The sequence below is a fragment of the Buteo buteo genome, chromosome 11, assembly GCF_964188355.1.
Source record: "Buteo buteo chromosome 11, bButBut1.hap1.1, whole genome shotgun sequence".
NCBI lineage: Eukaryota > Metazoa > Chordata > Aves > Accipitriformes > Accipitridae > Buteo > Buteo buteo.
Window position 1 is genome coordinate 22183508 of NC_134181.1, and position 22606 is coordinate 22206113.

A 22606-nucleotide genomic window follows, 5' to 3' on the forward strand; every position below is an offset into this window, starting at 1 on the left:
AAAGTGGGCGGTGGGGAATAAATCAATCCTTCTTGCAGCATCCCACACCGATAACTCTGGGGTGGGCATCTCTTTGGGCTGCCCCACTCTTTGCAGAGCCCCATTAAATCTCCTTGCGAGCTGAAGTCCTTTCCAAGCTGCTATGCTGTAGAGGGCTAAAGGTTTCCCCCTCTCTTTGCCACTGTCTGCCTCCCTGCCGGAGTCAGGAGAAACAGATTTATGGTGATCCATCCCTAACATCCCAAAGTCCTCACCTGGGCTGTTTGAACACAGGGTCCATACTTTAACTCAATTGCAACTTGTTCTCTGAGTTGACAGAGACAATCCACCTGCTTCTGCGACCAGTGCAGCAATCTGTCAGAGTTCAAGGATCGTCTCAACGATGCTCTTAGTCATATGATTTAGTTTTAGGTAGTCCTGCAAGGAGCAGGAAGTTGGACTCAATGAACCTTATGGGTCCCTTCCAACTTGAGATATTCTATGAATTAATGCTCCTTTATAGCTTCAAGGGCAGTAGTAACGGCAGTTCTTCACACTGTGGCTGTTTTCAGGGATGAAGAGATGGGCCAGCTGGATGAGAATTTTTTTTTTTTTTTTATAGGGTCATTTAACAGAGTCTATCACAGCACAGAGTGGCTCCTCACCTAGAGCACATGGACCTGGTGACTGTGGGCAAAGAAAACATTGGCAAAGAAACCACTGGGGGACCAAAACACTGGCTTTGGTCACCTAGCTTTTAGAGGAACAGCAAGCATTGCTTCTGCTCCACGCTAGGACAATCTCCTGCCTCCTCAGTGATACAACAGAAAAAACAGAGCACTGGCACATGCTTGACAGATCCCACCCTTTCTGAAAAAGAAATACGTGATTATGTTTTGGGAAACAATCTCCCTGACTGGTACTCTCCTCATCTGCCTTAAGCCAGCCAGTAAGCAGCAAGGGATCTGAAACCCACCCAAAACTCATGCTGTCCATCCACTATCCCAATATCAGCCTCTTGAGGAGAAAGAGCAGCTGTACAGAAGGACGAGCACCAGTTTCACCGTCTTGTGAGACTCCAGCCTCATACAGGACAAAATCCCCATTCTCTGGAAGGGATTTTGCTGCAAATCCCTGTCTTGGCAGCAGCCAGCTCCAGGATGAAGACGGGATGGGCAGGGTGCTGAGCTCTCCATCCCCTCTGTGCTAGGAAGAACCTTAGAGTAGAAGGAGTCAGCACAAAAATCCCCAGTGCAGATTTATACCCTCAAAGACATGAAGAATTGATAGCTGGATTAAAATTTGGCTTGAGCCCCTTTCTAAGTTCGAAGATCTCTCAATGACCCTGTGAAGACAGGTCCAAGACAGGGACGCACCAGGAAAGAGCACAGCAATCCTAGAAACAGCACTCTTAGGCAGGGTGATGCCAGTGGGTTCAGATAGATTTTTCCCTTAAGGAAAGCTGTTTGATGCACAGCCTGCAGGAAGCAGGAAAAGTGTGATGGGTGAGAAACAACTGGAGAAATTAAGAGAAACAAGGTCGGGAAAACTATGTCACCTCCCTCATCATTGCCACATGCAGTGACAGCAAGTCAGCAAATAAACAGGAGTAAATACCCTATCTTGCCACCCAGATTTCATCTAATGGCTTCCCTACTCAGTGCTCTACCAGAGATGAAGTGGAAGCAACAGCAGTGGTTCCCAAATTCATGCTCTCGCTCTGCTTCAGTGAGGCTATGACAGTGAGCTGTTCCCATGAACAACAACAACAACAAAAAAAAAGAAAAAAAAAATCAACATTTTGTTTCATAAACAGTAAAGCTCTGCAGAGATGGGCCTTGAGCAGCATCCTCCTGCCCAGAGGGAATTAAAGCACAAGCCATCCAGGCAGCACAGGTGTAATGGCATTTATAAGGAGGACACTGTTTGCAGTGCAAACATACCTTTGGTTCCCACTGTGTGCCTTGGGTAATCAAGATGTTCAGAAAGGAGAGAGAAGTCAGCTGCTTCCCAGGTTTGCTAGCTAAACCATCACTGGCAGAGCAAGAAGTCATCACCTTCCAGCGTTTGCTGACCAGCTATAAAAACCAGAAGGCAACCCCCATCTAACCACAGCCTCCTCGGGGCGTGGATGACACATGGATATCTCCCACGCTTTGTCCTGATGGCACAGGACAAAGCCAGGGAGACAGCCGGCTGCCTGACAGCACCTTAGGTGGGATGTGCAGTGCTTTTTACTCAAGCAACGCTTTCTCCTTTGCCTTCCCTACCCTCAATCCATTTCTCCAACACCATGGGGCTGCTCCCCAGCCTGCCGAGGCAAATGACAGCTCTCCGGGTCTGTCACCCTTGTGCAAAGGAGGGGGCTGAGGCTCAGAAAACTCAAATGTAATAGTTAAAGCGATTCCCATATGGCTGTTCTGGGCTCCAGCCTCCATTCTGATTGCCCAGGTAAAAGTCCTCCAGGCACGTGACAGAAGCCCTGGGGCAGCAGAAGCTGTCTCAAACCTGCAGTCACGCTCCCAGGAGCTCAAGCAGAAGGTGCCATTCCCAGGCCTGGGGCAGGCTGGCTGACTTGCCAGCAAACAAGCTGGGAAGAGCAGCACCGTGCTGGAAAAGGCACAGAGATGGAGGGTGCATGATGGTGGTCACCATGCTGAAGGTGAAGGTAGAGAAGAAAGAAGCTTACAGACATGTTGCAAGTCAGAAATCATCACCCACCAACCTTTGTCCTGATAAAGCATCACTGTACCACACCTTGTATCCAGGTTTATGTCTCTAATGTAGACTTGGTAACAACATATGCTCGCTTATGCCTGGCTCCAACCCCTTCCTTGACAATAATTTTATTTACTTTTCATTCTGTCTGGGTGGAACAGGTAGCAAATTTCCAAGTCTCCCTTGCTTCAGCTATCCAGTGTCTCTGTCCATGAGCACAGAGCCTCTCCATAAGCCATTCACCGCAGCCAGACTGCCACCCCGGAACTGATGCCTGTGCGGCACCCAGCCCTTGCTCCAAGAGACTCCATCTCTGAGAAATAAGAGGTCACTTCTCTGTTACACCGAACAAACTGCTGCTCTGCTGCTGCCAAACCACATGCAGCTGAAGGACATGTTCAGCAGCATATTTCCATCACAACTTCAGCCCTCCTTTTCTAAGTTACCCACGGGATTTAAGCAGAAAAAGCAGCACCTATGGGGCTACCAAAGCCTAAAACGTACTGCCGCAAGGAGCTGATAGCGCTGAGGGGTGAGAAGGGGGTATGCTCAACTGTCACTCATCTGAGACTCCCCAGCATCAGGGACATGGTGGATGTATGCATTTCTGATGGATATTCTCGCTGCTGATGTTGCTGCCTCTCCCCTCCGGTGGCTGACAGAGCACTGCTGTCAGATTTTTGCCTTGCACTGTTTTTCACTGTCTGCATTTTCCATTTCTTCCTTGTTATAAAAACAACAAAAAAACCCCCATCACATATATCACAGAATTGGTTTTTTGTGTCAGTAACAAGGCTGGGATCTGGCTCACAGGGTCCCTGCAGTGCAACCTGCCAGGGGACATGGAAGAAAAGAGGGCAGAGGCATGAGAAATTACTAATGCTAAAGGAAGACCCACTTGGGAGGAAAAAGGCTCCTGGTTTGTTCAAAACAAATTGGCTGAGAAAATCCTGGATGGAAAGGAAAGAGTCATTTTCTACACGTTCAGTTCAACAAACCCTTTCCCCAAAGAATCTACTAGCAATTCATTATGCTGGATTGGTAGTCAAGAAGTTCCTACTCTCCAGAGACATCAGATCAACATATGGAAGGGATTTGACATGTGCCACGGAGGTGCAAAGCTCCCTGCTGATCCATCCTGGCACATGGACCACTCAGTGTGTCTTCGTTCTATCCCAGGGAGGGAACACATCTCACAGGAAGGGGACAAAGAGGTGATGCAGGAACAGCAATGCTCAAGTAAGTGACAAGGCACAGATCCTTAATAAAGGATGAAAACTCTAGAGAACAGCTAAGTTTGGGGATAAGCCTTTGTCAGCCTTTGTCACAGGTCTCTAAGAAAATCCTTGTATATCCTTTGGATTTAATGTTTTCCTGTTGATGGGAATTCCAAGCAAAGCCCAGGAGCTCGATACTGCCTTTAGAAAGGGGGACAGATTGGTCTTTCAAGAAGAAACCTCTGAGGTAAGATAGACAATGAAATGTTTGAATTTGACTCCAGATCTACTTATCTCCTGCTGGGTGATCCTGGAGATCCATTCCAATGCTGCAGAAAACATCTTGGTGCAAAGGCTTAACTCAGCTTTGAGCTATCAAAGGTCTAAGAGATGAAGAGAGCCTAGTCTCAGTCTGTCTGTAACCACGTAGGTCTAGAAGAACAGTAACCACAAGAGATTTATGGCTCAGCTATATCAGAGAAGGGGCATGGCTTGGCATGAGTTGGGCATGTCCAACCAGACAGCAACGGTTGGACGATGTTTGCTTATACGATTGCTCTTCTCAAAGTAGCAGCAGCAACTAAAAAGGAGGAAAAAATGGGTTGAACAATTAGAAGAAAAAAGAGATCTAGGCACACAGAGTCTTGTCCTAGCAGAGAAACAACATTTTTCTCTCCTAGCCAAAATGAATGTGTGTGTCTGATTGATGCTGGGAGTCTCTGATGATCGGCTCCAGCAAGGTTAGATGTATGGACGGTTAAATTCTATTGATCTCACCTTCATGAGACCTGATGTTTGATTCCCTCGATGTCAGACTGAGTTAGTTTGATCTGATAATTTAGAATACCAACAGTGCTTAATGCAGACTAGAAATAATATCTGACATGCTGCCCTTCTGCCAGGCTCTTAATGAGCAATTTGAGGTGTTAATAGCTTGGAGACCATCTTCATTTCCAGCTCTGCCATGGAGAATCACATGGTGTCCGCTGAGGGACCCAGAGAGAGTACATTGCTGCTTAATTAACATGCAGAGCAGAAAAGGGAGCTGTTGTAATGTCCACAGTGTTAATGAGCCAGCAAAGGGGCTATGCCAAACCCTTCGGAGCAGAGGTCACTATCCTGCCAGATGCTCAGGACCCTCAACTGCTACCAACTTAGCAGAGTTGGGTGACTCAGTATCTGCTAGAATAACAAGCACCTGCAGGCTCAGGTCCAGCAAAGCCAATTTAGGTGGAGACAGGGTAATTGAAAGCTGAAAACTGATTCAGCATTCACATTTCCAAAACCCTAAACTGGTTAAAAAAATTTAAAAAAAAATGATAAGAGTAAAGATAAACAGGCAACTGGCCAACAAGTGGCCCCAGAGGAAATTAATTCCCCACAGGCTTCGCTGTAATGTGCTTGTTTCTCTGTTATTATAAAATATATGCATTGCTCTATCACCAAAATTAGATTTTCCCTTTAGCTTGTAATTAAACCCTAATCTAATTTACTAGGAGATGACAGAGGCCTCCAAGCAGAGCTTACAGCCCTGCTCCTCCTTCCCTGCCCACCTCCCTCCACCTGCTTTTCCAGACTTTCCTCTGCATTTTAGGGTCTGTTCTTGAAGGTGCCACGCATCAAGAAGGGCCACACTAAAGACTTGCTGTTACTTGGTAAGACCCAGCTGTGAATGGGCTACCCTAGTGGCCAGGTCATCTTCTCCTCCAAGCCCTCCTCATAGCCATAGCTAATTTCCAGTTCCCAAGAGGTCGTCTCCTCTGAGCCAGAACCCAATTCCCTAAACGAAACAGTTTATTGATGATCTCTATTATTTGTAATAGCAGCACTTCAATGCACAATGGTTAACTTTGCTCAGTTTCCTAGGGCATTATGGAAAAACCATTTGCTACTGTAATTAAAACTGCCTAGACTAAACTTTTGTACTATGCAGAAAGGCCACAGCAGGAGGAACTGCTAAAAATGTGTTTATAGATGTGCTCCAGCACAACTGCGAGATTGCTCTTGGGCTTGAAAACCACAGACAGCATGGGATGGCCATGCTTCCCAGGGATGTTTGGACAAGTGCTCCCACCAACATCTACAGCTATACCTAAAGCCACAGCAGAGCCTGCCATTTTGCCGTAAAGCACTAAATAGCCATTTTGTGAATGTGACCTGTGTTTTAACAGATGAAAACTCGCTTCACCAAAGTGGTATTTGCCTCAGGCCACAATAGTCTGAGAAAGCAGCTTTCTACACCAGCTTCCCTTCCCAGGGGAACCAGTATGGGGGCTACAGCAAAGCAGCACCAAGAGACTGGGACAGCAGCATATTGTTCTGGTGGCAGCGCCTGGGTAGGTTCTTTGCATGAAATGACAACAAACAGGGTTGTCAGGGAAGGAAAAGAGGTCATGTTATATATCTGTTTGTCCAAGTGTCTAAGCATGGCTTTGTGGCTCCAGAGATAAAGCAGGATTCTAGGTTATGGGCTATGCAAAAAAGTGTTGGTAGTCTCTTACGGTCCCAGCTCGACTGGAGAACATTGTCTCCTTCCCAGTGTCAAACTGGTAGAGATCACCTATTCCCTGAGCATCTAGCCTGACCACAGCTGGTAGGTGTTATTTCCACAAGGAAAAGTTGAAAGCAATTTATCAGATCCCAGGCAAACAGTCTTGGTCTTTGCAAAGTACTGAGAGGACACCAGGAAGAAGAGCTTCAAGGAAAGGACTAAAGTGCACATACCTCATCTGGTTCGCCTGGCTGTCTGTCAGGAATGACCAGTGGTAGTGGACAAGAAGTGGGCTGCAGTTGGTCATCTCGATGTAACGTACATCTTCAGTGTCATTCAAGATGCAGCCAAAATCCAGGGCCATGGTCTCGATATGGAGATTTGGAAAGTAGACTTCTCCCCGAATGGTGACCTGCTCCTCATGAGGATGCTCAAGAAACTGTATCTTCAGAGCCTTCTCTACTACCCGGATACCCAAATCCTCTTCATAAGCAGGGTTAAATCTGATGGAGAGATGAAGTTCCTCCCCTATCTCCAGCTTCATGGGCTGCAAGGAGACAAAGAATATTAATCACCAGTGACAAAGTCCCAAGGTCTGACAGCCTGAAATGTGTAAATGTTCAAAGTGTGACCACAATGTAGGCTTCTCAGTTCATCCTTCATTTTCTTCATGGTGTGTGCCTGACTGCAAGCACCACAGCACTTTTGTCTGAGACTATCTCAGGCTTGTGTCTCTGTGCTCTGCATCAATACAAGAGGGAGATAAATATTGTTCTACTGAATTCTGGACCCACAAAAGCTATATGCTGAATACACAACCAAATCAGCACTCTGGCATGCCAGGGCCTTTTGCCCTGCCTCTAGAGGAACTCCTTTATCCTCCCAGTACAAGTGACATGGCATAGCAGCCTCACCCTTGCATAGGCAAGTCACTGGCATAAAAGCGGTGGCCATGCCTACAACAACACGTGTTTAGCAGAGTCCATGTCCAACACCTTCCACCGACAAAGGGGCAGGTGCCAGGCAGAGGCTGGAGGAGCATCCTCAGCCTTCCTGAAAGCAGGGCTGCCCTTGAAGAGAGCAAGCTGCTCTTAAGGTTATCTGAGAACGGCTGCTGGAGAGCTGGGATGGCTTCCAAGGGACACCTCTACTACATGGCTTGCCCAGACCTAGTTGCCTGCTCCCCTCTCCTCATGTCTTAGAGCCAGACTCAGATGATCTTTCATTTCCTTCAGCAGCTTGTTTCAAATCTGATTTAGTTCAGACCAGTCTACCGCTGACTCTGCAGAACAAACTTCTCTACTAGGAGGACCTCCCAACAGAAAGGTACGATCACACTTCTCCCTCTTCAAGCCCCGCCAGCAGAAAGGTCCATGGCTACTCACCTGAAAAACTGCAGAGAGGGGCTGCTGGTCTGCATCGCAGATTAAGAAGGGCTGCTCTAAGGTCAGGACAATGCTGAGTGGCAGGGAGGAGATGTTTTTTAAAGAAAGAGGCTTGTACTGCAGAGTTAGGACATCACTGGGTTGCTACAGAAACAGGAGACGAGGAAAAAACAACCTGAAGTGGCCATGGACCTCCTTCCCCTTCCGAGGCATTTCAAATTTTCCAGCCCCAAAAGTGCATATCTCTATTTACTGTTTTTATTAGTTTCTACCCTTCTAGAAGGTTTTTCTCTAAATATATCAGCTGCTTTTCATGTTTAGAAAACACAGCATCCCCCAGAGGACAGGGAAACAGTCTTGCGTACAGATGAGGGAATAAGACCCTGAAAGGAGGCAGCTGCTTGAACAAGATCAAAACCAGAAAGTGAACCCAGACTGTTTGTCTCCAGTTTTATATCCTCTCTTGGGCAGAATGGTACAAGATGATTTTCACTCGCATACAATAATTTCTTACAACCTTACTGGTTCTAGTAGCCTCATAAAAGCAGTGATGCTAGTCAGAGGAGAAAAGCAAGCAGGATTTAGCCCATAGCAGAGAGCCTGCAGTAGCCTAAGGTTAGCTTTGAACATTTACATGCACATACAGGCAGCAAGAAACCTCAACAGTCTAATTGCAACGTATGTCCTGCTGCCCCTGCTACAGTGACAAGGTGTCTGTAGCCTCAAAGCTAAGCCCAGCCTAAGCTATTTCTTCTTGTTTATGCATTGCTCTGGGTTTCCTGCATAGTTTATATAAACTAGACAGTATTTGGGAAACTAGTTCTGGATGTCTTGATATCCAACAGCTGCAGTGTCATAGCACTCAATAAATTGGAGCACATGGCATCAAGCAGACCACAGGCAGACATCAGGGATAGCTGAAAAGCTTCTAATTAAATCTGAACTGCCTGCTCACACAATTTTGTGCTTCTCTGGAAGCATGGGAACCAGAGTAGAGACCTGAAAACACAGAAACTAAATAATGAAATATCTTCACTTTTTCAGACACCTCACAGTAGAGGGAGAGATGATGCAGGAGTTGGGATCCAGAGACTAAAGGGCACCTGCTTTGCGTTGGTGTTATCATCACCGCAGCTGAAGGACATCTGCCAGTCCTTTGAAGAAGGTAAGACTTGGGGAAATGCAAAGAGCTAGCATCCATACCAACCTCAGAGAAGACAAAGAGAAACAAGAGATAAGAGTTTTTCCTCATCAGCCTGAGGAGTTGACAGGAATCTCAGTTTCTCTCAGCTTTCCTACAGGATCCATGTTCAGACACCACCGTGCCTTGGAGGATCCTCAACCCCCTCCCTTTATACTGAGTACAGAAACTGGTGTCTCTCTAGAAGTGGCCATGATCACCCTCAGCAGAGCAGCTGTAACCTCAATTTTACTTTGGTGAAGTTAAAAACCAGTCCCATCTCTAAAAACATCCTTACTTACTTTACAAAGCACCTCAGGAAGGGTGAGGAGGGGGTTTAGCAACACTCAGCTGAAGCAGTCTGCTCTCCCACCTGCAGCCCCAGCACAGGAGGTGGCTGTGCAAAGCCCATGCTGTTCTCATGGGTCCCACACATCTCACCCTGCGCCCTTGGCTCAGCAGCTCAATTCTGCCTCCACATAAAGAAGGGCAGAATAGAGCTGGTGAGACTGTCCCCAACCCCAGAGGAGCAAAATAATGATCTCAGTGTTAATGGCAAAAGCTTGGTCTGGCTCAAACCAATAGCCAAAGCCCCATAGACTTGGAGAAGCTGTTTAAGTTCCTCCTTTGAACATAAGCACACACACCCCACAGGCTTTCGGTCATCAGCCATGCTACTAAATGCCAGGATGCAATCCAGAGACTTACCTTCTCTACCCGGAAACTGATTTCTCTGGAAGACATTTGCAAAATGGGAGCAATGAACTCACACGTGACATCCACTTGCATTATCTGTGCCTTCCCTGCCCTGCTCCCCACAATGGCATGACACAGCAGCCGCTCCTTCACCACCTGCATGCAAGAGACACACTTCACCCAGTGGGTGCTAGCAGGGTGTCCAGAAAACACATTGCATTTGCTAGCCACCTAACCATGGACTGCATTACTGCCACAAAGATACAGTCACTGGTGTCCTCAATAGTCGCCTTTTCTTTTTATGCTGCATCCTGTTTATTCTGCACTCAAATGTCCGTAATGCTACACCCTAATATCCACAAAAGACACTTGTGAGTCATGTGCTGCTTAAAATTGTAATAAACCCTGCCCCAAATGATTATTTTTTATTTCTCCCATTGCCAAGCATAATGCTTACAGAAACCTATAGGAACTGATTAAAAAACCCAAAACCATATTAAGGGAAACAGGTGATAGAAGGGCCAACGCTAGCAAACCCTTTCTTGGAAGCTTAGTGGAAAGGATCCATGGCAAAAACCCAAATAGCCTGACTGCCTTCAGGTAAAGAGGGGAACAGTCATTGCCAGGATGTACTGTGCCCTCCTAGAGCTGGTTTTAAAAGAAACCTCCCCAGGAAAGAGATGTCTTGCACTTCACGTGAAAACCCTCTGCTTAAGCTAGATGCTCTTACATTCAAGACTTTTTCCTGATTTCTCACGGTTTCCCTTCCCCAAATTCCTCTCTTTATTTCTCACTCTTCCCTCTGATACACCACCACAACTCAACTCCTCCTCAGAGCCTACAGACTTCACAATCACCTGTGTTGCACGTGCAATGCAGAGATTTGGGCTTCTGACCAAACTGAAGATTATTAAATTCTCAAGACCCAAGGAAGGTGGAAAGCCCGCTCCCAGGGTCTTGGCTTTGACAGCAGGAGCCAGGTAGCCACAGCTGAGCTCACAGATGCCCTTTTGGCTTTCCAGGCAAGACACCCTCACCAGTGCCCTGATCACTTCATTTTCTTTCTAGTACCTTTTTCCCTCTTCAGCAAAACCTTTGGGCTCAGAACTGGACAGTGGTGGGACTGTTCCTGTAAACTAGGTAGAGTATTCAAGTCTTCCCCAAACTACCACTGAGGCAACCCTTTAAAACACTAGTATCACAGCAGGATCTTAGTGTAGATTTATTCCACATTCTTTTAAACATCTGTGCCCAGCGGTCCTGGAGCCAGGATTAGCTGGTAGCTTCTCTGCAGTGTTGGATTTCCTCTGGAAAGAAGGGTCCAGGGAGGAGAACACCCAGTGACCCTGCTGAAATCTCCCCTCCAAGCTGCCATCCAAGGGTGCTGAAGACCTGGCTGCCCTTGGGACACGGGGCCTGACTGGGGCAAGCTGTTATGGAAATATTGACAAAAGTCAAGCTGTCAATTATAATGATTCCTGGGAACAGTTTCCCACGTGAATGAACGTCACTCTGATCATTAGAGCTGACACACTGTGTTCATTTTTCTCCTCCAGGACTCAGTGCTAGACAAGCCCTCTGCCCATGTTTGTCTACAGAGGAAAAATGAAGCTCCCAGACACTTCCCCCAGATATATTATTTCGCATTTTTTTTTATTTCTGTCTGTGCTCCTAGTCTAAGTGTAACTTATTTTCTCTGCCCTTCCTTTCTGTCTCAGCACACAACACCTTCTAACCTGCCGTTTGCCCCTGAAGTAGCAATATTTCCTTCAGCCCCTATTTTGGTATCAGCAAGTTGGGTTTATGGTAGCTATGGAAACATGAAAAAGCCTTAGCAACTGATGGTAGCCAGCAAGGAAAGCAACTGGTGCTGCCATGGTAACTTGTGGCATTAAAACAGTTTCTTGAAAGCACTTGCTCATTGTCTCAGGCGCATGTCAAGGGGCTGCAGAAGTCCCAGTGGAGGTGATCTGTTGGGGAAGGCTCAGGCCTTGTGGGGCACCTCACCTGGGGAGTGCTGGAGGAGCCTTCCAGCATCATCTCCATAGTCTTGCCCGGCATCAGCTCCATCCTCAGCGGTCGAAGCTTAAATACTGGGCAGGCAGGTTTGGGGCCTTGGGAGGAATCTTTGCCCTTGGTATTACTGACAGCAGGGAGACGATCACGGTGGCGAAATGGGGTGAAACCTTCCGTTGTCCAATAGAGCTGATGGGTGCGTCGTCCTTTGTTTGTTATCTTGAAGTGGTAACAGCAGGCATCCAGGCTAAAAGAGAAGCAGAAATGGAAAATATCACGGTAGCTGCTATTTCCCAGTAGTCACCCAGCTTCAGCACTCCAATGGTATTACCTGACTGCACACTCAGCAATAAAACCACCTCTGGAAAGGCTGACCTAGCTCAAAGCTTCAGCAAAAGCCAGACCTTGGTTGCCCCTAAGTTTATCACCATCCAGCAGCTGGTCTGCTTGCGTAAAGCAAGGAAAAGCTTCATGAAGCTCATCATCTCAGTTGCTGCAGACAGAGCATCACCAGCCTTTGGTGCTTAATACTCGGAGGGTTTTTTCCAAGGTGCTTCCTGCAGGTCTCGCTGCATTAGACACTAAGCTGGCCTGGCCTAGCTGCAAGTGGATGGAGGAACAGCTTCGCTGCCATTTCACCTTCCCCTTGGGATATGCTGCCTCAGATGGCTTCCTCTGAAGATGCTATTGGGGAGCTGCAGGGTATACAGACTCATCTGGTGATCTGGGCACCATATGCCTTGCTGGTGGGACCCCTGCCCTCGCACCCATGTTATTCCCCCTCATCCCCCATCCCTTAGGGAGCATCCAACCCTCATCACCCCCCAACACATCAGCCTTTGCCTGAACAGTGCCACTTGTTTTGTGTTTTAGGAAGATAAATGCAGTGTGAGAACACAGGATCAACAGAAGTTTCCCCAATACAAACATGGCAGCAAGACCAGGTCTAGCTGCTGAAGGAATGGAACAACAACAAGAGATTAATAACTAGAGCTAGGTATAAAACAAAATGAATATTCAGTGGAAATTGATTCCTTCATGTAAAGAAACATTAACTGCAGGCTCGTCTAGAGTAATTATTTTACCCTCTATAAATCTGAACATGACCAGGAAATGAATTGGTCCTGAAACAGTTATTGTTTTTTTGAAAGGTACAGAATATGTGGCTTACAAAACATGTCTGCTGCAAGCAGCTAAATACAAACACAGAACTGACAGTATAGAACAAACTAGTCTTTGAAACAAACTTAAAAAATGATGTGTACAAGTTCCGTATGAAATGGTTTATGTTGTGGACAGCAACAGATGAAAGCTTGGAGAAGCTCTGGGTAGATGCAAATTTGTGGCTCTGGGAAAGCCCAACTCAGATGAGATGTTACCCGAGTCCCACCTCAGCTCACCTCCCCAGTGGCAGTTCTGCAGCCAACAGCAATGGCAACAACTCCAAACTGAGCCCGTGGGCAAAGACGTGAAGGGGGGCAGAGGACAAGGACATGAATCACATTGACACTGTCCCCTCCGTTGTGTAGCCAATTTGTGGCTGCACAGAGCACAGGACACACTGGACAAGCACCAACCTCCCTGCAATGACCCTGCTTAGGTGGGTGGCTTGTGGATGCATATTTAAACCCCCCAAATCTATCCTAAATGCTTAAGGTAGGATTAACCTGTTCTTTCTACCCCAAAATTTAGGTATTGGAACACTGTGGACTCTCTTTGCAGTCAGGAAAAGGAACAGGTACCTTGAGAAGACTATTCTCATCCCAAGAGGTCTCCAACACAAGGCAAACAGCACTTTGAAAAGGCTTATTTCTCTCCCATTTATAAGAAAGTGCCTGGTTTCAGACACACCCATTAGAATCAGTGAATCCCCTCCCTCGAGCTAAGCTCTTTCAATTAACACTCTCAGTTTATCCTGCCCAGCCTCAGTGGATTTCTCTTCATTTCAGAGCTGGTCCTGCAGCCACCCTTGCTTGCCCATGCCTCGGGCTGCTGCTGCAGCATTGATGGAGGAGATGGCAAAGAAAGCAGGCAGGAGAAACAAAGAAAGAGCAACTACATCTAATAAAGTGCAGCCCAGCAGGGGAGCCAGGGAAGATGAGTGAACTGAGGGATGATACAGGGCAAAGAAATTCTGCTGCTCCTCCAGAACTCCCGGGCAGAGGCGAAAAAAACCAGCACCATTAATTTAGTTGAGGAGTTGCTAACAAGCTACCGCCAAGGTTTTCCACTGTTGTGAGATGATACTCCATAGTGAATGGAAAAGCAACGAACATTATTGCAAAAGAAAATATGTTTATACCTGTAATGTAGCATTTTCCAGCCGGAGGCTTCTGGGACCTGCTGTTATCAAATAAAGATTTGGAGGAAAAAGTGAGGAAATAAACGTATTATAACTAAAGACAATTCAGTGACAATTTAGCAACCAGTTTCCATTTCGGTGGCTTGGTGGCTTTTAAGGGTATCTAACGACTGTTCCCTGCAGCTTCATTGAAACAGAGCCAGGACCTTGGGCACTGAAGAAGAACTAGCCTGAAGGACTACAGCAGAACTCCTTGCTGAGCTCACGGGAGCTGAGAGATATCCTACCTGAAGTGGGGTCCCAAGTTGAGCTCCGGAGCAAAGGGTTTGTCGGTGACAATTGTGGTGCCGATGCCAACAGCCTGGACGGGGATGACATAGGTATGGCTGTTCTCTATGAATAGGTTCACCTCGTCTTTGAATTTCTCAGTGTCATCCAAGTTTGCTATGACAGCCACAGACACCTTGGTCTCAGGGGGGATCACTCCTTTGCTGGGTTCAATCCTCCAGCATGAGCATTTGCCAGCCTGTAAGACAAACCAAACACTAACTTAGGACAGAAACCACGGACCCTGATCTCTTGTGGGGTGCAGGAAAAGGAAGGACTAAAGATATGACGGTAAAAACCATAAAGGCTTAATTTCCCTATATCTAAGCTACGGTGTCTGGAAACAGCAACTATGCAGCAGCTTATAAAAGCTGTATTTTACCCTCTAACAGACTCACTTCATTAACCCAGTTTTGCCTAACCCAAGGGATGCCTATTCTCAGGAGAAGGTTACTCCCCCTCCATTCTCTCTTTTGGAGCACACGCCAAGGGAAGCTACTTTTTCTCTCCTGGCTTCCTGACAATAGTGGCCAGGTTTGCATAAAGGCTCAAGGCCAGAGGAAGCCAGGACTGCTCAAATCCCACTGCAGTGGCCACATGGCTGGGGGATACTGCTGAAAGCCTGAAGAATAACTGCAAAACAGTTGATCAAAACCCCAACATCAAAGTCTTCTTTCCCAAGAGTTAGGCAGTGCCCATCTCAACAGCCCCTGAGGGACTGAAGCACCCAGTTCCCACTGATCATCAACTGCAGCAAGGTACCCCAGTGTCCTCTGCTTTGGAAAACTCAGCTATAAATGTTTATAGCAAGGCAGTAAAGCAATAAGGAAAAAGAAAACTGCAAGACATGCCCTGTGGTCATGGCCCAGGCTTCCCAAGCACACTCTTCCTCTGGTTTCTCCTTGAACCTCCCTCTACGGATGGGGCAATAAAGGTGCTGGACCCCAGCCTATCTAAAACCACATTCACAGGAAACATGCTTGCAGAAGAGAAATGCATGCAATGCTCCCTGGCCAGCAGGAAATGCACTGGGATGTAGATGTAAGGCTTCAAAGTGTCCATCACAGTGTTAGTGGTACATGCACCAGAGGTCCGTACTGTGTTTGGGACGACAGGCACTACTCACTCAAAACTCCACAGTATTCTACGAAAAGAGGGTTTTTTTCATAGAAAGCAATGACATGCTTGGACACCTGACATGATCCAAGCAAGTGCTTGATCCAGGTGAAGTTAGCTCAGATTTCCATCCATCAGGCTGGCAGCACCGAGCAATAACAGGACACCAGCCAGCCCAAGGGAGAAGAGCATCAGAAAACCAAGCAGCACTTCGAAGTCATGGGAAGCATTTTAGAACCCCCCCCCCAAACCAACCTCTGCTAACAAGGGTAAGACTAGCCAAACACCAGGGAAGCAATAAATTGCTGAGCATTCAGGGTCCCAGCAGCATGTATAGATGCCCCATCTACAATAACTCCTTAAGCTGACTGTGACCTGCACGGAGGGCAGGGCAGGTCTGCATGCCTGCATCCCAGGATGCAACATGCCAAAGGCATCAAAATTATTCCAGGCACTGGCAAAATTAATGAACTCGGCTCCATTTAATTTGCCCTCTAGAGCTGCAAAAGAAAGTCTTAAAAAAAAAAAAACAGATGAAAATGAGATGGAAGAAGGTGGTTGGCACAGGGTAAACACTGGGGCCTCGCTGACCACACTGGATCCCACCAGCCCTCTTCTGTTGTCCCCACATCCTGTGCGTAGCTGCTCACTAGCCTCGGAGGCATCCACTGCACTGCCATCAGCCAAGGGCTACCCAGCCAACACGTTCACACCGAGCCGGTGGGTGTTAGGTTTTCATTGACATTAATGTACAACTTTTCCTCCGATTCATGCTGACACGGGGTAGCTCACTTGAAAAGGAGACCTGATAGCTCTGCTCCAGAGGTGAATCTGCAAGTCTGCTATCTGACAAAGCTCATTTATCAAAGCTTGGCAACAAGCCAGGCAGTAAATTGTACCCAAGAAACTATTACTGAGGAATAATGATAGGCTGTCTCAATGGAGCCAGACTTCAAATTTCCCAGGGTGACAGAGTACAGACCCACCATACCCTGCCAGGCCAACAGCCCACTCCAGAGAAGCATGATTTGCATCGTGTCCTCATTCTTTCAGTTAGCATTTGGTGTGGGTCCAAGGGGCAGCACAGTGCATCACTGAACAGGAGACCTGCCAGGACCAAAAAGCTCTGCCAGGCCAGATTCACTCAGGTTTCTAGGTCAGCTTCTGCCTACACCGATCCAGGCTGTGTCCCAGAGACGAGAAATCTCTTGGAGACTCACTTTGAGTGAGTAGTGCTAAACCTCCCCCACAACACACACACTTTGAAGACCAAGATCTAACTTCTGATAACATCCCTGCTACTTGCTTATCCTTGAATGCTCCGGAAAATGATGCAATAGCTGTATGCACTGGATAGGCAAAGTCAGTGGCTATTTTTGTCCCTGTAGGAGCTTGCACTAATGGACATCAGAGTCCCTGAATGCTAGGCAAGGGTTGGGATCAATCACTTAAACAAGAAGTTCAACGCTGAGATCATTAGCTTCTCCCAGGACAGATTTCCATTGTGAATAAGGGCTGCCAAAATTTGGTTGTAATAGACACCAGCATGCATCTGAAATGCGTGACTGGTTGTCCTAAGGGACGACTGAGGAGCCACCACACTCAGTTCTCTTGAAACTACTTAAAGCTAGTTAAAGTGATCTGGTCATTCTGGCCTTACACAAGTCAAAGAGGAAGCAGAACTCAATAGTCAAAATGCAGCTGTACTTTACCAAGCCGTGCTTCTAGTGAGAGAGCATTCCCACCGTGTCAGGCAGACCCATCACTCCTCACGAAGGTTGCACATGAAGGGGAAATAAATCCCCATCCTACATCAGTTGTGCACCAAGCCTTGGCCCTGGTGCTTTAGCAGTCCCGAGGTAGGGGACCTTGCATTCTTCATTTCAAAGCTACTTTTTATCCGCACAAACTGCCAGTGGCAGAAAACAGCCAAAAAGCACCCTGAGCCCCAGCAGGAGATGGAGATCAGCCCGTGAGGCTGGCTAGATGCTCCCACCAACAACCAGCCTCCTCCTGGCACCTTGACACCAGCACCTCCTTGGCAAAAGCATAGGGACCACTTTGGTTTAGCCTCTGTCCTGGAGCACCATCAAGGTGATGTTTTATGAAATCAAAAAGCAGAGCCTCTAAAAAAAAAAAAAAATTAAAGTGGGGCACTCACTGTCACTAACAAGGGACCCTAATTTGTCACACTTGGTTCAGCTAATAGCTGACTGCTGAGCAAGCTAACAAAGCTTGTCTCCAGTTGTGTCCCCTGTCCATAGCTCACCCCTCCAGATCCCATCTGCCCTCCTTGGTGTGCTGGGGAGACCAGTGCCACCACTCCACACATTGGGGTTCTCCAGCCAGTACACAAGCACAGCTTGGCTGGCTGCTGCCAAGCACAACACTTAATAACCAAACTCCTTCACTGAGTCATTCTTGCTTGTAGGAACATAATTGCCTTGAAGACTTCTACCCTTCTTTAATTCAGTTGGCCAACAGGTGCAGCACAATACGACGAGTTTAGTCTCCCTAGATGAGCAGAATAACAATTTCTTTGATTACTGAAATACAGAAATTTTGAAAGGGTGTCAACTCATATAAGACATCTGACATGACAAAAAACTAACTCTTCCCTGTGGCCAGCTTCCAGGCACCTTTTCCAAGGTCTCCTCCAAACCTCTGCTCCCCTTTTTAAGAGCCACATGCCCTGGACCTAAGCTCCTGTGACCCTGGGAGGGACACAGCCTTCCACTTTCCTCAGGTTTTGGCACAACCAGTCGCCAGCACGAGACTGGCTGCTCCTGGCCATGACCCCCGTTCATGACTGATGCCGTGTGCTGCGAGGCATGGTCAGCTACAATGAATGGTTCCCTCTGGCTCTGGCAAGACCAAACTGGGTGGAAAACAGCAAATTGGTACTGCTATATTAGCAAAACACAGCTTTTAAAACTCAAACCAATGGTTTAAGTCTAAGGGTTAGCTTAGCTTTTGGAGCACCATGAGGCTCTGGTGGGACAGCTCTGGAGAGAGTTAAGCCTATGCATCTTCATCTTCAAAAGTTCTGCTCACCTTGAAAGAGACCACATATGCAGGGCCAGTGCTACCCATACCCTGCAAAGTTAATTTAACACTCATTTCTAAATAGCATCGCAGATATCATTTGAAGGGCACGGCACTCTCTGCCTGTGTCTTGCTATGAGCAAACACTGACGGGCTCACTAATTATTCAGATGCTTGGGGGGGAGAAAGGTAATTTACAGTAGATTTAAAAAACACCCTCTTGCCAATTCAAGTCTGCTCCCACTTCAGTGAGAGCAGTTGGAGAGAGCTATGAACAATACTGACACGCTCTTCAAAGCCTTCCCTCCCCACAGCCTGCCCAATTTGCTCAGACAACAACAAAATCACCCATCAGCCAGAACAAGAAACAGAATCACTAAAGCAGCATCCCTTTATCAGCACTGTTTTTAAGTTTATTTCCCTGTTTTGCTGTCTCTCCATATGGCTGTTTCTTTAATAAAGGGAATGTCGTCAAAAGCTTGAGATAATAAGCAATGAAATTAGTAAATGAAACAAATCCTGCACTAATGAGGAGAGAAGCAAGCATGGGAATGGGAACTGCATGTTCTCCCCTTGCTTACACCACATTTGACCAAGAGCCTTTATACACTGCCTGAAAATCAGTTGACTTTTCTCCAGTAAATTCCAGTGAGAAGATAAACAGTTACAGCTTTTTTTTTTTTTTTTTTAAATAAACAAAACTTGGTCTCTTCTGCAATGTCAGCTCCAATTGAATTTGATGGCAGCTCATCCCTGGGAAGGTGAAAGGGGATCTACTCGCCAGACACTCTCCTGAAGATAACACATCTGGCTGTACAACCACTGCTAGAAACCAGGCGGCAGCAAGCTCCACCAGAAGAGGGGTCTGGATTAGGGAGGTCAAGGATCAGGTCCCCAAATTAAGACTGTCATAAAAGGAGAAAATTCCAAGAAAGGTTTCCTCTCTCCTCCCTCATTACAAGGCACCAGGAAACCACCATTTGCCTCCCTGCACATACCAGACCCAGTACGGTGGTTACGCAAGCAGAAGAAAGCTGGTACTGATTAACAAAAATTACACCGTAGGCCTGTCTTTTCTGATCACACAGGCGTGATATGCAGTTGCCTTCCGTGATGTTGAGTGATGTCAGTCTTAGTAGCCAAATAAAATATCCCCGAGAAGACAGAGTGACAAAGAACAAGTAGGAAATTATCAAAGAAAGATGCTTTTTCCTCCCTGCCTTTCTGCAGGGAGAGCAAACACTTCCATTAATCAATACAACTCTTTTGCACTTGTCAATATGGCAAAAATCAGACGCTTAGGGAGACAGGAAAAGAAGATGACAGCAGTAGCAAGGAGAAGAAACAGCCACCTTTTTCAGCAAGTCACATCAGCCCCCAGCTACACTGCAACAGCCCCTTCATGTTGACCTATTCTTCCAGTCTTTTCTACCCAAGAAAAAGGCAAATACTCCCCTTGCTGGATTCCAGAGGATTCTCTAACAAGGCTGCCTGGCAGCTGGGAAAGCAACCTGACGAGGAAAAGTACATCAGACAGACACAGGATTCAGTGGATGAGCACGGGATGACACACTGGTCCCAAGGGTCACAGACCTGAAGATACCCTGGCAAGCAGGGATAAGCCAGAGGACTAAGGTATGAAGTCCCTACGCTCCTCTTCAAACCCCAAAAGCCCCATTACAATGCACAGCTTTGGAGAGGTTTTATTTATTTTCTTCTGGTGGCAGAGATGCTCAGTGCTGTTCCCTGCAACTCACAGAATAGACTAGACTCAACTCATCCAACGGAGAGAAGAGGAGTAATTCCTTAAATCACTATCCCAAAAGCGAAGTTATCCACAAGAAGCATCTCTCCTTGCTCAGATAATGCGCTTTTCTCCCATAAAGAAAAAAGAAAGCTTGACTTGACAGGAACAGCAATTTGCACATGATGGTTAAGGATACCACCAAGGTGCAGCATGGCTGTCTGCATTACAGAATTTTCCTTTTCTGTTTCAAACAAGACACCAGCCTTTTACTTGCCCTGTTGCTGTTCCTTAATTTAATCTCATTCAGTTTGCTGAGCTGCCAGTCAGTGTGCTGTAACACTGCTGATCCAACGCTGCTGTGAAAATTTCAATCAATAGCTCTTTCTTTCGAGTGAGGACTGTGATCTATAAGCCTAACTGCAAACAGCCACTGTTTCAAGATTAGCCATCAAGCAGAAGACAGGGAAATCACAGCTCACCATCCTGCAGAAATCTCTAAGCAGGGAATCAAAGCAGCAGCTTTGGCATCTTGGAGAATACAAGACTTGGGTTCAGGGGCAGGAGTGACTGAAGGATGCCCAAGTCACCCACCAGCTAGGCTAAGGGACAGCTGGAGCCGTTTCTGCTCTCGGATGTACATGTGCAGTTCACCCTGACACCCGACTGCATCTCAAATTTTAGTTCCAAAATCATTCAGTCCTTTCTTCTTCCCATCAAGAAACTACCAGGCAGCCTAAGGCAGCAGCAAAGGGCAAAACTTCATTTGAGGCAGCAAGACAGCACCAAAATAGGTAGCTGCTGAGGGCAAGGGAGTAGCTCGAGCACATCTTGCCTGCTGCAGTGCTGCTCCCATCAGGCAGGCTCAGCATCACGGTGTTGAGTCTGTCTGAAGAGCCCCTGTTGAAACAGCTGATCGAGCAGGTTCCCAGGACCTGCCTCCTCGAACATCTCCATGGTAGCAGCAGCTGTCCTGAGAAGCAGAGATGCTCACCATAGGGTAACCCAGCCCTGTGGAGTCAGCAGGGGGGACTAAGGAGCAGCAGAGCCTATTTTTACTGCAGGGAAAGAAACCATCCCTGATCCACCTTATATTATTGTTCTATTTATTGATTAGCCAAAATATTTGCAGAGATTGCAGTGGCCAGGGTAGGATTTATTGCCCAATCCCATGCATTAGGGCCCTGAGGCAATGGAGAGGCAGACATACCCTGCAAGTGCCCCTGGGTATGCTGCAAGCTGTCCAGGGCAGGGAGAGAAGGCATTACACCAGAACAGCAGTACCTAAACGGCTCTGCAGGTCAGTGCCTGGTATGAGTGTGCAAAACCCAGCATTTATACACCAGGACCACCCATCCAAGGTGGCTTGCTTGCTGCAGAGATGGAAAGCAGATTTTCATTGTGGAGTCAAAGAAAGCTGCCCTGGGAATGCCCCACTTTGAAGTTACATTTATCCCCCAAACAGCTGGAAGAGCAGCAAGAGGGAAATCCAGCCCCATTCTCCTTGGCCGAGGAGGCGGATCCTGTACTCTCACACACACTGCCTGATGCTTTATCCACAGACACAACCAAGTCCACAGCACCAGGCCTGGCTTAACCAGCTCCAGAAGTTCAGCCCACCTTGCACAGAGAAGAACAAATCTCCTCCAAACCCTGTTTTTAAGCCCTTTACGGATCCCCCTCTTCCAGTGGGGAGCACATCCCACCCAGCCTCAGCACATGAGGCCTTCCCAGCTGCAGCATCCCTGCTCTCCCTGCCAGGGAAGCAGCCAAGCTCTCCTTCCGCTATATAGCTTGTCACATTACACAGCCTCCATAAATTAAACAGCCTTTTGCTGCAGCTAGTCTCCAGAGATGCTCTGCAATGCTACGGAGTCCACTGACTCCATAGTTACATGACCCTTACAAGTATATTTTTGTGCAACAATGCAGCTGGTTTGACCCCCAGTAGGTGTTGAGACTCACCTCACCATGAGCAGTTTGAGGACAGACCTCACACCTTAGTCTCTATCATTAATGGTGGTGTGACACAAAGCAAACGCAGATGTAACAGAGAAACCAAAGGGAAATCTGTGCCCTTTCAGGAACAAAGAGCCACAGGGTTCTCTTGGTCTCAGAGGTGCAAAACCATGACTCTCACAGCTAAATACCTTCCACAAAATAAAGGGAGAACTTGTAAACATGATCCAGACTCATTTCTGCTCAAACATCTATGCAAACTGCCTCTTTTACTGAGGGGTGCCCCTGCTAAAACTGCCCCCTCTTACCGTATTGTGATGGAACATCTTGCTTTCTCTCTCATATAGCGATATGGAAACATTTCATATAAAACTCAAGTCACAGGCTGCTATGGAGCAGTCATTTTCATTGGAAAATAGCCCCACAGATAC

The 22606-nt window shown here is 47.1% G+C and overlaps 1 protein-coding gene across 1 annotated transcript in view; it reads right to left on the reverse strand.

Moving 5' to 3' along the window:
- The window catches only part of LOC142036802 (hydrocephalus-inducing protein homolog), a 114235-nt gene that overhangs the window by 14898 nt on the left and 76731 nt on the right, over nt 1-22606 (reverse strand). The window contains exons 19-23 of the mRNA XM_075040418.1: nt 14272-14510; nt 11674-11929; nt 9679-9822; nt 7791-7934; nt 6639-6952 (exon numbers count right to left, since the gene is read on the reverse strand). Coding sequence (XP_074896519.1) covers nt 6639-6952; nt 7791-7934; nt 9679-9822; nt 11674-11929; nt 14272-14510 — 1097 coding nt within the window. The remainder of the gene's footprint in view (nt 1-6638; nt 6953-7790; nt 7935-9678; nt 9823-11673; nt 11930-14271; nt 14511-22606) is intronic.